The sequence below is a fragment of the Molossus molossus genome, unplaced genomic scaffold, assembly GCF_014108415.1.
Source record: "Molossus molossus isolate mMolMol1 unplaced genomic scaffold, mMolMol1.p scaffold_m16_p_6, whole genome shotgun sequence".
NCBI classification, from domain to species: Eukaryota; Metazoa; Chordata; class Mammalia; order Chiroptera; family Molossidae; genus Molossus; species Molossus molossus.
In genome coordinates, this window is record NW_023425399.1 from 42,241,926 (window position 1) to 42,260,195 (window position 18,270).

The window sequence follows — 18,270 nt, forward strand, 5'->3', positions numbered from 1 at the left end:
ATTTACTCTACCAATATTAACAAAGAAAGAGTGTAAGAGAGCTTAGCTACCCAAGGTATCAACATTGAGGTTTATCTTCTGGGGTTCTGGTTTCCATCTGGAAATGTGAATTTATTTTCTACTCCTGACACATGAAAAGCATTACTTTTGGGGGAGGGAGATAGGTTTGGTGAGAATTTTTGACTTTGTTAGGCAGACCTGTATTAGAATCTTTGCTTCTCCTACTGACTGGTATTGCCTAGTAAAAGATTTTCTCATTAAAAAAATAGGGATGATATTATTCATCATTGCTACATGATTACCTACTATGTGCAGGCACTGTTCTGAGCAATGCCCCTATACCCTTATATCAATTTGCACAACAGACCTGTGAGGTGGGTGCCATAATCTTCTTTGTTTTATAGAGAGGGAAACTGAGGAACAGACTGAGTAAGACCCAAGATCTGAATCCAGGCCATGACTAAATATGTGTATGGTCACATATTCCACGTATACTACTAAATATGTGCACACTAGGGAAAATGTTTTCTAAGGACAATTTTTCCTCAAACATCAACATTTTAGTTTACGTTATTAGCCCAGCTCTATCCTGTTTTACTTCAGGGACTGTTCTGTTATCCTAAAACAGACAGAGGCCACATCAACCTCTAACATCTACAGAGACCGAGAAAGAAGATCTGTCTTTGTGTACACTTACCCTCAGCCCATTTCAGTGAAGTAGAGGGAGATGCCTAGGGATAAATCAAGAGAGAAACCCTTTGCTTCAGACTTAACTTTATCCTATTGTTAAAATGGGGTTTTGATAAAACTTGCTGACATGGGTTTCTAAATATAAAGCCTTCAGATCTTTCACTTAAATGTATCTAATACTCAAGTGAATTTTTTTTAATCCTTACCCGAGGATATTTTACCACTAATCTTCAGATAGAGTAGCAGGAAGGGAGGGAAAGAGAGAGAAACACCAATGTGAGAGAGAAATATCGGCTGCCTCCTGATGCATGCCCCCTGGGAATATGCCCTAACCACGAATCAAATTGGTGACCCATTTGGTGCATAGGACCATGCTCAACCAACTGAGCTACATCGGCCAGGGCAAGTAAATTTTTAAAAATATAACATTACTTAAAATAAAAAGTAATCTTAATCCATTCAAATTAATGCTGCTAAACAAAGAAAAGATATAAAGCTATCAGATTGAACATATACCATTACTTTAGTGACACTTCTAAACTCATTGTAACATCTAAACTCTGATATACCATTCAGATAGAAATAAAAATTTGAAAACAAATTCTATTTTGTAATTGTTCCTGAAACAATTTTGTTTACAGGTGAGACCCAAGAACAACTACATTGCTGACAAGTCAATATATTTTACTATTTATGTAAAAAGTCCAAAATGCCTGAGAAAATAAATTTTTTGCTTGGCATTTTACTTAAATCTATTTGAAATATCATCTCAAGAATTCCAAAATACCTTTTTTATGTTTTTCTTTTTTATGCTTTTACAATCTCACTATTTTTCTCTTTGGTGCCTTGGAAATTTCATGATGGAAGAGTAACATAAAGTCTGAAGACGTTAAATTAGAGAGATAAACAAATAGTTAACAAAACACTACCCTAAAATTGCATCTGATTTGATTTGAGAATAGATGGGTTTTCTTACTAAATCTGCTGGCACATTAGCATGTTATTAGTACCAGTTCTGGGGGGGGAAAAAATCAAACATGTATTATGAAATCATCTTTGAAAAAAAAACTACAAATTTCCTTCTGGTTATGATAGAGTAAGACCATTCCCAATGACTCCACACAAAAAACAACTCTAAAATCTACTCATAATACATGTCTGTACTGGACAGTAAACAGAAGCAGATAGACTCTTGTAGCAAGTACACATAGGAGGAAGGGGGTTATACAAAGTTAGTTTCCTTTTAGCCTGGGCTAAAGCAGTTCACATAGTACATGTAAAAATGTGGGGAAAGTATTTCTGGCTAGGAGATTAAAAGACTCAAGAGAGGTAATATTTGGCTACTGAAGTGATAGGGAACTCCCAGAAAGAAAAACGACAGAGAAGAGATCCCCAAATTCTTTGGTACTCACATCTCTTACTGACCCATGAATAATACATTCACAGAACACTCAATGCAGGTCAGCTAAAGATGAGATATATGAACAGAGACAAAACTTTCTGTTCCTCTCTCTCTGCCCCACCCCTAAAACAGATTTCTTGGATTTTTAGTATCTTGAGGAATTTTAAATTGTGTTCTAGCATTATAAATGTAAAGTTGGTCACAGCAATCTTGAAAAAGAAGGACAAAGTAGGTGGAATCACAATACCAGATATTAGATTATACTACAAAGCTACTGTAATCAAAACAGCCTGGTACTGACACAAGAACAGGCATATAGACCAGTGGAACAGAACAGAGAACCCAGAAATGGACCCAAGACATTATGCTCAATTAATATTTGCAACATAGGCACCATATTAGGAGTTTAACACAGACCTTCTTGTTCAATCTTCACAACTATTGTATAAGGTATGTACTCTTATTACCCCCATCATTTTGACAAATCAAAAAGAGGCTGTGAGAGTTAAAGCAATTTGCCTAAAGGTCAGCAGGAAGTGTCTGTGGTATGACTGAAGGCACCTTGATTTTATAGTTACTAAAGCAGGGTTTCTTAACCATGACAACATTAAGATTTGGGGTTGGGTAATTCTTCATGGTACCTTGCAGAACGTTAACAGTGCCCTTGCCTCTACCCACTAGAAGTCAGTAGCATACCTCTTCTGCCTCATTGTAACAATTTTTTTGTGTTTTTTTTTTTGGTTATACGTTTTTGTTTTTTTTTATTAATTTATTTTTGTTATAAATGTTTCTCCTTTTTTTCCCCATTGACACCCTCCTCCCCATCCCCCGCGCCCCGTACCCGGTTTTGTTGTCTGTGTCCATCGGTTATGCATACATGCTTTTAAGTTCTGGTACCACAGCTATTTTATCCACTCATCTACTAATGGGCACTTGGACTGTTTCCAGATCTTGGCTATTGTAAATAATTCTGCTATGAACATAAGGTTGCATATATTCTTTCTGATTGATGTTTTGAGATTCTTAGGATATATTCCCAGAAATGGGATCACTGGGTCAAAAGGCAGTTCCATTTTCAGTTTTTTGACGTAACTCCAAACTGTTTTCCAAAGTGGCTATACCAATCGGTATTCTCACCAATAATGTACTAGGGCTCCCTTTTCTCCACAAACTCACCAGCACTTGTTGTTTGTGGATTTATTGATAGCAACCACTCTGACAAGTATGAGGTGATACCTCATTGTAATTTTAATTTGCAGCTCTCTGATAATTAGAGAGCTAGAACATTTTTCCATATGTCTACTGGCCATCTGTATGTCCTCTTTGGAGGAGTGATCAAAATAAATATCTTTAATTGTTTTGTTGTTCCTAATACACACCCAAGGGTATTTTTTTCCATTGATTTTTTTTTCGAGAGAGACACACACACATTGATGTAAAAGAGAAATATCGATTGGTTGCCTCTAGCATGTACCCTTACCTGGGCCAGGAATTGAGCCTGCAACACCAAGTACATGCCCTTGACCAAGGAGCAAACCCATGACCCCTCAGTGCATAGGCATGCCAGCCAGGGAAAACATCTTTAATTTTTTATTCTAATTAGTTATTACTGTATCACATTAGTTAAAATGCAAAAATCTTTCAATTGATTGATATTCTTTTACTTCCATCCTTTATATACATTATAAACAATATGAGAATTTTGTGATTTCTGCTTTAAACAATTACACTGTTCATAAAGAAATCAAGAGGGACCCCTTCAGCTTGGTCTGGTGGCTCGAGGGCAAAAGTGATACACAAAGCTGGAATTTTTGGAATGAATCCTCTGGGGAGGCTTCTGTTGAGGAGACAAATGGGTGAGAGCTAGGCTCTATGACTGCATTGTGGTAAGGCTGATCTGAGCTCCCTGTGAGCCCTACCTGGCAGTCCCAAGGACAGGTAGGGCTTGTACCCTCCTCCTGCAGGCTGCAAACACTACCACCAATAGGAGACTATTTGGTTCAGTCCTGTGAAGTCCTGAATAACACTGCTGGGTGAAGTTCTGTGGGGGACAGGAGAGCAGCTCAGAGTGGGATGTTCAAAGTGTGAGACCCCCCCAACTTTCCACAAGACAAGCATGGAGCCTCGTCCCCAAAAGAACTGAGCAACCCAGCTGCCTGCGGGACCTGCGGGGTGATGGGACACCAGAAAGGCCTGTGTGACCCAGATACCCACAAGATAGGTGTGGAGTCAGGTCTCCAAAGGGACTCTGCAAACCAGCTGCCCACAGTACAGGCAGGGAGTGCGGCTCCAACAGGGCCAGAGCTATACAGTGACAGGTGGCACAGCGACCAACTGGGGAACTCAGCTCCAGAGGGGCCCATGTGATCCAGCAGCAGCACCTATCAGGACACACCAATTCCGGCCACCAGTAGTTAATCCTCCAGGATCCACAGAAGACAAGAGGCGACATGCAACAAAACAGTCTGGGAGGCACAGTAGCCATATTTGATATACAGTGGGCTGCATACACATCCAAACATCCCTCAGTGGGTCTAGAGCTACCAGATGGATAAAAGGGGGAGACAAAGAAACAACACCCAAAGGAAAGAAAGAGAGGAATCGCCAGAAAAGGAACTACAGGAAACCGAAGACAGCAACTTGTCAGATAAAGAATTCAAAGCAATGATTTTAAGGGTGCTCAAACAATTTGGTGAGAACTACAAGCAACTTAGTAAGAATTATAAGGAGCTCACTGGGAACTACTTCGGCTTAAAATAAGAGGTAGAAGTTATGCATAAAAATCAAGAAGAAATAAAGTATGATATAGCTGTTAGGAAAAATACCTTGTAAGGGTTTAATAGCAGATTAGAAGAAGCTGAAAAGCTGAAGACCAAATCAGTGACTTAAAAGACAAGGTAGAGGAAAAATACTCAAATGGAGCAGCAAATGAAAAAAAAAAATTTAAAAAGCAAGAGGAAGTTTTAAGGGAGCTGTATGACCATACAAAATGTAACAACAACCCTGGCCAGTTAAGCTCAGCGGTTAGAGTGTCGGCCTATGATCCAGAGAGATCCAGGTTCAGTTCCCACTAAGGGCACATACATACCTTGGTTTCAGTTTGTCCCCAGCCCTGGTTGGATTGTCTGGGTGGCAACCACTTGATATGTCCATTTCACATCGATGTTTCTCTCTCTCTCTCTCCCCCACTCTATCTGAACAAAAAGTGGAAAAATGTCCTCGGGTGAGGATAACAAAAAAGAAAAAAATTTAATAACATTCGCATTATAGGGATACTGGAAGGAGAAGAATCAGAGAAAGGAATAGAGAACCTGTTTGAAGAAATAATGACAGAAAACTTCTCTAAACTGGTGAAGGAAAAAGTCACGCAAGTCCAAGAAACACAGAGAGTCCCAAGCAAGATGAACCCCAGAAGACCCACAGCTAGAAACATCATAATAAAAATGGCAAACATTAAAGACAAAGAAAGAATCTTAAAGGAAGCAAGAGAGAGACAGAAAGTTACCTACAAGGGAGCTCCCATTAGACTGTCAACTGATTTCTCAATAGAAACGATGCAGACCAGAAGAGAGTGGTATGAAGTGTACAAAGTAATGCAAAGCAAGGGTGTGAATCCAAGACTACTCTATCCAGCAAGGCTTTCATTCAAAATTGAAGGACAAATAAAGAGCTTAATGAATAAAAATAAAAAATAAATAAATTTAAAAAGCTAAAGGAATTTACCACCACCAAACCAGCACTCCAAGAAATGCTGAAGGGACTGTTGTAAGAGGAAGAAGAAACAGAGAGAGAGAGAGATGGGTGGACACAGGCATAAAATTGAATGGCAACTCAATAATTACCTTAAATATAAATGGCTTAAATGCTCCAATCAAAAGACATAAGGTAGCTGATAAGATAAAAAAAACATGACCCATATATATGCTGTCTACAAGAGACCCACCTCACAACAAAGGACTCACACAGGATAAAAGTGAAGGGATGGAAAAAATTTTTCCAAGTAAATGGAAATAAAAAAAAGTGGGCGTAGCAATACTTATATCTTACAAGATAGACTTCAAAACAAGGGGCATAATAGGAGACAGAGAAGGTCACTACATAATATTAAAAGGAGCAATCCAACAAGAGGATATAACCCTGGTAAACATATACACACCAAATACGGGAGCTCCAAAACAAATAAACCAAAGAACTTATATGCATAACCAATGGACACAGACAATAGTGTGGGAAAAGGCGGGAGGGGGGCGGGAGTGGGGAGGAGGGGGTCAATGGGGGGAAAATGTGGAACATCTGTAACACATTTTACATCCAACAATAAAGATTTTTTAAAAAAATAAAAATAAATAAATAAATTAAAAAAACATTTAAAATTTATAAATCTCTAGCTGGAGAGAGAGAGAAATTGAAAGAAAAAACAGTAAGGTGGAGAGAGAACACAAATGACAAATATCAGGAATAAAAGAGTAGGGACGGCACTACAGATCCCACAAACATTAAAATAGTGAAAAGGGACTATCATAAATAAAATACCTGATAATACAAGTGTTGGTGAGGATGTAGAGAAACTGGGACCTTTGTATATTGCTGGTAGAAATACAAAATAGTGTGGCCATTTTGGGAAAAAATGTGGCAATATCTTATGAAATTAAACATGAATTTAGATAGTATCCAGAAACCCTACTCCTAGGAATTTACCCAAGATAAATGAAAACTATGTCCACACAAAGTTTTGTGCATGAATGTTCACAGCAGCTTTATTTATAATAGCCCGAAACTAGAAAGACACAAGTGCTCATTAACTGGTGAATAGATTAATTATTGGTATTATATCCATTCTATGGAATAGTACTCAATGATCAATATAATTAATACATACAACATAAATAAACAGCAAAAACATTGTTCTAGGTGAAGGAAATCAAACACAAAATCTACATACTTCTGTAAAAGGTAAAACCATAGTATGAAAAGAGATCAGCATTTTCTGGTGTCAGTGATCAGAGGAGGAGCTCAACTGCAAAGGGACATGAAAAATCTTTCAAGGGTAATAAAACTGTTGTGCATCTTCATTGTGGTGGTAATTTAAATGATTACATATAATTATTGACATTTATTAACCTGTATAATTAAAATAGGTGAGTTTGCCCAGCCAGTGTGGCTCAATGGATTGAGCATCATCCCATGGACTGAGAGGTCTGGGTTCAATTCCGGGTCAGGGCACATGCCTGGGTTTTGGGCTGGATTCCCAGTAGGGGGCATGCAGGAGGTGTGCAAGAGGCAGCCATTTGATGGATGTTTTATCTCTTTCCCTAAATTAAAAAAAAATTCAATAAAAACATATTTTAAAAAATAGGTGAGTTTTAGTGGATATAAATTATACCTCAATAAAGACTGGAAGAAAAGAGTTCCTTCAAATCAATTAACTTTAAACAACAATGAGATAACACCTCACACCTGTCAGAATGGCTGCCATCAACAAATCATCAAGCAAGTGTTGGCGAGGGTGTGGAGAAAAGGAGACTCTAGTACACTGCAGGTAGAAATGCAGACTGGTGCAGCCACTATGGAAAACAATATGGTGTTACCTCAAAAATTAAAAATTGAACTCCCATTTGACCCAGTGATCCCACTTCTAGGAATATACCCTAAAAAACCTGAAACACCAATCAGAAAGAATATATGTACCCCTATGTTCATAGCAGCACTATTTACAATAGTTAAGATCTGGAAACTGCCTAAGTGTCCATCATAAGACAAATGGATAAAAAAGCTGGGGCACATATACACAATGGAGTACTATACAGCTGTAAGAAAGAAAGACCTCTTATCCTTTGAGACAACATGGAGGGACCTGGAAAGTATTATCCTAAGCAAAATAAGCCAAGCAGAAAAAGACAAATACCACATGATCTCACTTTTATGTGGAATATAATGAACATAACAGTCTGAGGAATAGGGTAGACCCAGAGATGTGGAAGTAGGGTACAGACTGACAACCCTCAGTGGTAGGGGGAGAAAAGAGATAAATCACATAACTTATATACATGAACGCATAACCAATGGACATGAACAACAAAGCAGGGGATGGGGTGGGAGGGGGGTGTCAATGGGGTAAAAAAGGAGAAACATCTGTAACAAAAATAAATAAATAAATAAATAAAATTAAAAACTATCAATTAATTTTAGATTGTCAAGGATTAGACACAATCTTAAAAGATATCTTGTTCAGCTCCCCAGTTATGAAGTTACCAGTGTCTCCTCCAAAGAATATGTTGGAGTCCTAACCCCCAGCACATCAGAATGTGACCTTATTTGAAAACGGGATCTTTATAGAGGTAATCAAGTTCAAATGAGGTCATTATGGTGGGCCTTAATTCAACATGACTGGTGATTTTATAAAAAAGAGAAATCTGGACACAGTGACAGACATACAGTGGGAAGACAATGTGAAGACACACAGACAGAAGGTGACCATGTGACTGAAGTAAAATGTCTACAGGCCAAGGGAAGCTTGAGGCTACCAGAAGCTAGGAGAGAGGCATGAAACAGGACCTTCCCCAGAGCTTCACAGATAGTGTGGCATTGCCAATACCTTGATTTTGGACTTCTGTTCTCCAAAAATGTGACATGATAAATTTTTGTTGTTTTAAGCCACTCAGTTTGTGGTGCTTTGTTTAGCAATGTCAAAAACCAACACACCCCCATTTGATATTAACAATGTTGACCACAGTAATCATCATCATCACCCATTTGTCCAGTTTCCCAAGGAATCTCTCCGAGATGAAAACGAATCCCCTAGTGTCAAATATTATATAATGGCCCCAAGGAAGAAAGTTTTTTTCTTCTACGTTGGCTAGGAAATGCCTACTTCATTTTGGTATTGTTAGGTCCGGGTAAGAATCACCTGAAAGTAATTTGTAAAGCCTCCTCTTCATCAGAAACATTTTATAAACATAAAACAGATCATCTAATCTGAATCCATTCACTCTACTTAAATTGCATATATTCCTAATTCCTTTGCCTTAATCGCTCGAAATAGGCTAGTAGGAAACCCAGAAATGGCTGCCCATAGTGTTCTCAATTTCAAAAAATAGTATGGTACAGTTAATAAAGATATACCTGACTGTAAATGAATGGGTCTATTACCCCAATGGCTGCTACCAGCCTTTCATGCAAAGTTACTAAACAAATTGTACAAAATCATAGATTTTATTGAATCCCCATGAAGATTTTGTATTGGTGAATATATTGAGTTCTCTCCAAATTTAGAAAAGTTGCTTTCAGTTTACCATGAGAGGCTTTTTATGTTGTTGTTCTCTCTCCCTCCTCCCACTTCCTCCCTGCTCTGTAGATTATATTTATTTATTATCATTAAGACTGAACATTTGAACATTTAGAACGTGCTATCAACCTACCTCTTGTGATGAAGGCAGGGTCCTCTCACAGGTGACACAGTATTTCAGGTGAGCAGGATTCCCTGTGCCACAGGTGCGACAGATTACTTTCTCCTTGAAAACAGAAAATAAGAAATTCATGTTCCTCTGAGCAAAGAAAGCAAACAAAAGCATGAAGTCATGTTAAGAACAAGATTAAAAGTCAACATTAATTTCAATGTTCAAGTTTAAATATATTAAGTAAAAAGTGTCAAAGTTAGCTGTAGTGTAATTTGTCCACTAAATCCATGTTCAGGAAACACATATCTATGTTTTCGTCTTTTTTTTTTCCCTAGTTTTTTTACTCTTTTTTTCTCAGTCCCTTCACCACCCCGACAGCTGTCAGCATGCTCTCTATGAGTCTGTCACTATTTTGCTTGTTAGTTCATTTGTTCATTAGATTCCACATATGAGTGAGATCATATGGTACTCAAATTCTCTGGCTGGTTTATTTTCCTTAGCACAGCACTGTCCAGGTCCATTCATGCTGTTGCCAAGGATAAGATTTTCCTTCTTTTTATGGCCAAGTAGTATTTCATCGTGTAAATGTACAGCTTTTTTTTTTTTTATCTTAAAAGAACATATTTTTTTCTTTTTTTGAATTTATTTTTTTATTACAGATATTTTACCTTTTTTACCCCATTGGCACCCCCCTCCCCACCCCACCCCCGCCCTGTCCCCGGCTTAGTTGTCCATGTCCATTGGTCATGCATACATGCATATAAGTTCTGTGGTTTATCTCTTCCCACCCCCCCCCCACCCCCTCTTCTGAGGGATGTCAGTCTGTGCCCTACTTCCATGTTTCTGGGTCTACTGTATTCCTCAGACTGTTATGTTCATTACATTCCGTATATAAGTGAGATCATGTGGTATTTGTCTTTTTCTGCTTGGCTTCTTTCACTTAGGATAATACTTTCCAGGTCCCTCCATGTCCCTCAAAGGATAAGAGATCTTTCTTTCTTACCGCTGCATAGTACTCCATTGTGTATATGTACCACAGCTTTTTTATCCATTCGTCTACTGATGGACACTTGGGCTGTTTCCAGATCTTAGCTATTGTAAATAGTGCTGCTATGAACATGGGGGTACATATATTCTTCCTGATTGGTGTTTCAGGCTTCTTAGGGTATATTCCTAGAAGTGGGATCACTGGGTCAAATGGAAGTTCAATTTTTAATTTTTTGAGGTAACACCATATTGTTTTCCACAGCGGCTGTACCAGTCTGCATTCCCACCAGCAGTGTATTAGAGTCCCCTTTTCTCCACACCCTCGCCAACACTTGTTGTTTGATGATTTGTTGATGGCGGCCATTCTGACAGGTGTGAGGTGATACCTCATTGTTGTTTTAATTTGCTTCTCTCTGATGATTAGTGATGTTGAGCATTTCTTCATATGTCTCTTGGCCAATTGTATGTCCTGTTTGGAAAGGTGTCTATTCAGCTCCTCTGCCCATTTTTAAATTGGGTTCTTTGTCTTCGTTTTGTTGAGTTGTATGAGCACTCTATATATATTGGAAATTAACCCCTTATCTGATATGTACAGCTTTTTTATCCATTCATCTACTGATGGAAATTTGGTCTGTTTCCAGATTTGGCTATTGTAAATAATGCTGCAATGAACACAGGAGTGCATATATTCTTTTGAATTAGTGTTTTGAGTTTCTTCCAATAAATTCCCAGAAGTAGAATTGCTGGATCATGAGGCAGTTCTATTTTTAATTTTTTGAGGAAACTCCATACTGCTTTCCACAGTGGCTGCACCAATCAGCATTCCCACCAAAAGTGCACGAGGTTTCCCTTTTCTCCACATTCTTACCAACACTTCTCATTTGTTGATTTATTGATGATAGCCTTTCTGACAGGTGGGAGGTGATACCTCATTGTGGCTTTAATTTGCATCTCTCTGAGATTAGTGATGTTAAACATTTTTTCATATGTCCATTGGCCAATTGTATGTCCCTTTGGAGAAGTGCCTATTCAGGTCCTTTACCCATTTTTAATTGGATTGTTTATCTTCTTGATATTGGGTTGAGTAAGTTCTTTATAGATTTTGGAAATTAACCCCTTATCAGATGTATTGGCAAATATATTCTCCCATTCATATGTATCAGAAAAAAATACTATGAGAAATGTCTGAGATTTTACTGTCTGCTTTCTTCTAGGATTTTTATGGTTTCACGATTTACATTTAAGTCTTTAATTCACTTTGAGTTAATTCTTACATATGGTTTAAGAAATTGGTCTAGTTTTTGTTGTTGTTGTTATTGTTTTTGCACATATATGCCCAATATTCCCAACACCATTTATTGAATAGATTTTCTTTACCCCATTGTATGTTTTTGCCTCCTTTGTAAAATATCAATTGACTATAAAGGTGTGGGTTTATTTTTGGGCTCTCTACTCTGTTCCATTGAGCTATATGTCTGTTTTTATGCTAGTACTGTTTTGTTTACTATGGCTCTGTAGTATAGTTTGATACCAGATGGTGTGATTCCTCTAACTGTGTTTTTTATCAAGATCACTGTTGCTATTCAGGGTCTTTTGTGATTCCATATAAATATTTGGAATATTTGTTCTAGTTCTGTAAAATATGCCATTGGTATCTTGGTAGGCATTGCACTGAATCTATAGATTGCTTTCAGTAGTATTGACATTTTAATTATGTTAATTCTTCCTATCCATGAACACAGTTAATGCTTCTACTTATTTGTATCTTCTTCAATTTCTTTTTTTGGTGTCATAATTTTCCGAGTACAGGTCTTTTGTATCCTTGGTTAAATTTATTACTAGATATTTTAATTCTTTTTGAAACAATTGTGAATGGAATTATTTTCTTAGTTCCCCCTTTTGATAGTTCATTATTGGTATATAAAAATCCAATTGATTTCTAGATATTTATTTTGTATCCTGCTATTTTACTGAATTCATTTTTCCATTCTAGTAGTTTTTTGGTGGAATCTTTGGGATTCTGTATATACAGTATCATGTCATCTGCAACTAATGAAAGTTTTACTTCTTCCTTTCCAATTTGGATGCCTTTTATTTCTTCTTCTTGTCTGATTGCTGTGGCTAGAACTTCGAGCACTATGTTGAATAAAAGTGGTGAAAACAGACATCTCTGGCTTGTACCCAATCTTAAGGGAAATGCTTTTAGTTTTTGCCCATTGGGTATGATGTTGGTTGTGGGTCTGTCATATATGGCCTTTATTATGTTGAGGTATGCTCCCTCTACTACCACTTTGCTGAGAGATTTTATCATAAATGGTTGCTGGATATGTGTTCCTCTTAATGTTATAGATCCCATTGATAAATTAAACTTTTGGATAGCCTGCCTTTCCAAAAATTAGAGTGGATTTTGTCACAGATATTGGCTTATCAATTGTTAGCCAATTCCAACAGCTGAGGAAAGACAATTAATTGTTCAAACATTACTTTCTATATATACTTATTCATGAATTTACAAAATCACATTTCATTACCTTCAAGCGGAGGCTGGCCTGTGGTTGCAGCTGTAGAGCAAGAGGAGCCTCACACACCACACAGACAGGAGTGTTCATGGGCACCATGCTTTCACATTCTGTACACAAGCCTATCTGTAAAAAAAGAGGTCCAGTTTGTCTTGGGATGCAAAAACTGAAGGTATAAGTAGATCTTAGTATGTAAGGTTTAATTTGCTTTTGTAAAAAAAAAATTTAATAATTACCTTTATTCTTATTTTTTTATATTAAGAGTAAAACTACGTTTATTGTAGAAAACATACATGTAAAAAAAGAAAAAATATCTTCCAGCACAATAGAGTGAGGAAGTTGACAAATACTCTTTCCAAAAAAGCAATTATAAAGTCAGTAAAACTGTCAAAAAACAACCATTTCAGATTCAGAACATCAACCAAAGATAGACAACTGAAAAGTACTGACCTTCAAATAAGAACACTACAAGTCTTTGCAGTTTTTACTTGGGGACACTCTCATTCCCTTCCAGCTTTATCAGCATGATAGCTCTATCCACCAGGGCAGGGCAGGGCAGGGCAGGGCAGGGCAGGGCAGGGCAGGATGTGAAAACCAAAAGCTTTGTAACTACTGATGAACAGGGCTCACTTGATTTGGAGCACTTGTAAGGTTACAATCTCAGTGGCAAGCAAAGAGGGAGGGTCAGTATCTCTACTATTTTGAAATTGTGGTACTGTTTAGGGCAATCAATGGACCAGCAAGTAGCGAGGAACTTAACAGGGAGTTTCAGGAAGTCAGTCAACTATAGGGGACAAGTCAAGGTGTTGGTGAGGCTACAGCTCTCTTTGAAGCTCTAGGGAAAGTACCGTTCCATGCCTTTCTCCTAGCTTCTGGTAGCCTCAAGCTTTCCTTGGCCTGCAGACATATCACTCCAGTCAGTTCTCTACATACTTTTAGTTGACTGGATGCTATGTGCATGAGCAGCCTAAACCAGAGTGGGTCTAAGCCACCCACACATCCCTAGCAGTACATAGAGATACAGTAGAGCTCAGCATAAAGTAAAAGCTGGGGCAGATTTGAAAAGAGCCTGAAGCTTGAATATTCTACCTAGCCCACACATAGATCCATCAGCAGAGAGTGGAAGCCTTATTGGATCAAGATATCTGAGCACAATTTCTGGCCAATTTTCAGTTTAACACTAAATTATGCACACCCAGGGGTGATCCCAGGCTTAAAAATAAAAAAACAAGGACAAAAACAAAAACAAAAAAACCCTGATACATCTGTAGTTGGAAATTGCAGGAAAGACAAACATGAAAGATTTAATGGAAGCAAAAAACAAACCACCACTAGGAGAAAAAGTCCAAATCCAGAATTATTACAATATATTACCTAAAGTGTCCAAAAATTTTAAAAGATCAATGAGACATGCTAATAACAAGAAAATGTGACCCATACTCAAGGAAAAAAATTGCTAACAGAAATTGTCTATGAGTATCCCCAGATGTTGGGTTAGCAGGCAGGCTTTGAAACAGATATTATTAAAAATGTTCAAAGAACTAAAGAAAAACATGTTTGTAAAAAAATGTTTTAAGTATGATAACAATGGTCTGAAAATAAAAATTCTCAAAAAGAAATTATTTTAAAAGAACTAATTCAAACCAATAGGACTATTCGTATTTTATTTGTTGTATTATCTTCTTCAAGGAGTACAAAACATATCATAGAAGTAAATTAAATTAACTTCTACAACATGTCCATTTAACATCATCTGACCCCTTGCTTGAAGCCATAACTCAATTTTATTTTATTAGTTTTTTTCCTTGATTTTATTTTTTTCCTATCATCATTTCTCCTCCCATACTTTTTCCCACCTCTGCCCACTCCCCTCCCCACTTCAATTACCACACCTTTGTCCCTGTCCATGAATTCTTTATCTTTGTTTTTCTCTTCTGATCAATCCCTTCACCTCTCCCCAACACCCTCCCAACCAGAGCTGTCTGCCTGTTCTGTTAGTCTGTCTCTATTTTGCTTGCTAGTTCCGTTTCATTACTCAATTTTAAAACTCTGGACTTTGAACTCACTAAATTAGCCAATTTTTCTTAGTGACTACCTTTCTTAAATAGTTACTTTTCACATTCATGGTCATTTCACAGGTTCTTTTATTTCCCCCCCAAACCCCAAAGTATCAAGTACATAAAAGATGAATATGTTTTGGTGAAGATATTGATTTTTAGTAAGTCAGGTATGTTTTCTAACTACAAATTTAGTGGTAGGATAATATCAATTATTATCTATACTTGGCTAAAACTTATTAATTCAGATATACTGATCTATCTATAGTCTATATAAACAGCATATTTGGACAGAATGATATATCTTATGACTATATATACTTGTAATTAATATATCTCATTTATTCCTAGAATATATCTCCTTATTGTATCCAGGTTATAAACAGAAATATCACATAAATAGGAAATTTATATTTAACCATGCATACGTCATTGAAACAATAAGATTTCACTCTCAGTTTCTGAGCCTGTGCTTCTACAAGGCCAAACACACACACACAAAAATAGCATTGTAAGCCAGTAAGAGAAAGACAAGTATCACATGATCTCACTTATTTGTGGAATATAATGAACAAAATAAGGTGATGAACAAAATAGACCCAGAGACATAGAAGTAGGAATCAGAATGACAAACTTCAGAGGAGAGGGTGGGGAAGGGGGGGTTAATAAACCAAAGAATTTATGCATATAAGCATAACCAATGGACATAGACAACAATGCTGGGAGCAGTGGGTGGGAATGAGAGGAGGGTATCAATGCAGGAAAAAGAAGAAATATCTGAAACAAAAATAAATTAATTAAATAAAAATGAAAAAACAATAGGATTGCAAGCAAGCAAGTTTTTTCATTCCTAAGGAGTCAGATAGTAAGAAATTAATCTGCCAGTAATATTTTCAACCAGTATTTATGTTTGTGGTTTGTGTATGCCAACTACTATGCTACTGCTACAAATAAAAATCAGATTAACCAATGAAAGAAGATTTTAAGGACCATGCTACTCACCTGACCTCCTTCTGGGGGTGGGAGACAACCAAATATGGGTGGGACAGGAAAGCCACATTCTTGACAGAAGCGAACAAAGGGATCAGATGGGCGTGGAGCAAGGCACTGGGCACACCTACAACAGAAGAGGTTCCTGATTGGCCATGTTCTAATGAGTTAATATTAAGAAGTCAGGTGAAAATCTAAAAGTATTCAAGCATTTTTAAAAATAAAATAAAAAACAAAACAAAAAGCAAAACACTCTCAATAGCTATGGAACAAGTTCTCTAGTCACTTTATTACAATGTGGCCTCAAGCTGGAACTACTGTTGCCCTTCACTGGTAGGCCATCTCACTTCCTGAATGCAGCTGAAGCTATTAGCAACCTTGAGCCCACTTCTTAGTGGGACTCTGACTTGTCTTATCACACTGGATTTGGATTGGATTTATGAGGATAAACCTAAGGAATTCTAGGAACGTCTACATTGTACTTTTCTACCTGAGCATTGAGCCCAGTCTGTGTAATTCTCTAGAGAGTCACTGTCAGTCAAGCTCTGCCTTTGTCTTCATTCATCTGGTTAGAGTTCCAAGGCCCTGCCCCAGCAACATCTGTCCCAGTTTCCCAAGCAGATGAATCCCATCATTTAGCCCTCACCCACCTACCTGGGTTCTGAGTATCAGCCAAGGTGAAAGCATTGATAAAATTCAGCATTTTTTTATGATTAAAAGCAGTGAATGAACTAGGAACAAAAGAAAACATCCTCAACATGCTAAAGACCACATACATACAAAAAAAAACCCACAGTGGTGAAAGACTGAAAGCTTTTCCTCTAAGATCAGTAAAAAGACACGGATACCTACATTCACTGTTTCTATTCAACATAGTATTGAAAGTTCTATACAAAGCAATTAGGCAAGAAAGAAAATAAAATAAAAGTTATCCCAAACTGGAAAGAATGAAGTAAGATTATCTCTGTTCACAGATGATATGATCTTATATGTAGAAAACCCTGGAGAATACACACACACAGTAAATTATTAGAGCTGATAAATTTAGAAAAGTGGTAGGATAAAAATATCAACACACAATATCTGTTGTGTTCCCATAAATAATTTAAAAATAAAATTTAAAAGGAAAATAATTCCATTTATAATAGCACTAGAAAGAATAATAGATTTAGGAATCAATTTAAGTAAGGAGGTAAAAGACTTGTACAATGAAAACTATAAAACCTCTCAGAAAGAAATTAAAGGAGGCATAAATAAAAGGAAAGACATCCTGTATTCATGAATCAGGAGACTTAATATTGTTAAGATGAAAATACTACACAAAGCAATCTACAGATTCAATGTAATCCCTATCAAACTCTCAATATTTTTTTTTTTTTTTTTGCAGAAAGAAAACTCATCCTAAATTCATATGGAATCTCAAGGAACCTCAAATTATCTAAACAGTCTTTAAAAAAACAAAAAAAAAGGAAACAAAGTTGGATGATTTAAACTTCCTGATTTAAAATTTTACTGCAAAGCTAAGCAATAAAAAAAGTGTTGTTCTAACACAAGGACAGACATATGGAACAATGGAATAGAAGAGAGAACCCAGAAATAAACTTGCACTTACGGTCAAATGATATTTGGCGAAGATGTGAACACCATTCAATGGGAAAGGACAGTCTTTCTAACAATGGTGCTAGGAACAATGGATATCCACGTGCAAAATAATGAAACTGGACCCTTACCATAAACAAAAACTAACTCAAAATAGATTGAAGACCTGAATGTCAGGGGTAAATCTATAAACCTCTTAGAAGAACCCATAAAGGACAAGCTTCATGTCACTGGATTTGGAAATGATTTCTTGGATATGATACGTGATCAAAATAAAAAATGTCTGTGTATCAAAGGACACTATCAATGGAGTAAAAAGGCAACCTATAAATGGGAGAAAATATTTCCAAATCACATCTCTGATAAGGGATTAATGTGCAGATTATATAAAGAATACCCACTGCTTAAAAAACAAACTACCTATTTAAAAATGGGCAAAAAACTTAAATAGATTTCTCCAAAGAAGATATACATATATCCAAGAAGCACATGAAAAAGGTCAATATCACTTGTCATTAGGGAAATATAAATCAAAACCACAATGATATACTACTTTATACTCATTAGGATAGCAATTATTAGAAAAATAAAAAATAAGTGTTAGGGAGGGTGTAAAAAAATTGAAACCC

The 18,270-nt window shown here is 36.8% G+C and overlaps 1 protein-coding gene across 1 annotated transcript in view; it reads right to left on the reverse strand.

Moving 5' to 3' along the window:
* The window catches only part of DZANK1 (double zinc ribbon and ankyrin repeat domains 1), a 115,089-nt gene that overhangs the window by 47,764 nt on the left and 49,055 nt on the right, over positions 1–18,270 (reverse strand). The window contains exons 7-9 of the mRNA XM_036245926.1: positions 16,055–16,169; positions 13,008–13,121; positions 9,511–9,603 (exon numbers count right to left, since the gene is read on the reverse strand). Coding sequence (XP_036101819.1) covers positions 9,511–9,603; positions 13,008–13,121; positions 16,055–16,169 — 322 coding nt within the window. The remainder of the gene's footprint in view (positions 1–9,510; positions 9,604–13,007; positions 13,122–16,054; positions 16,170–18,270) is intronic.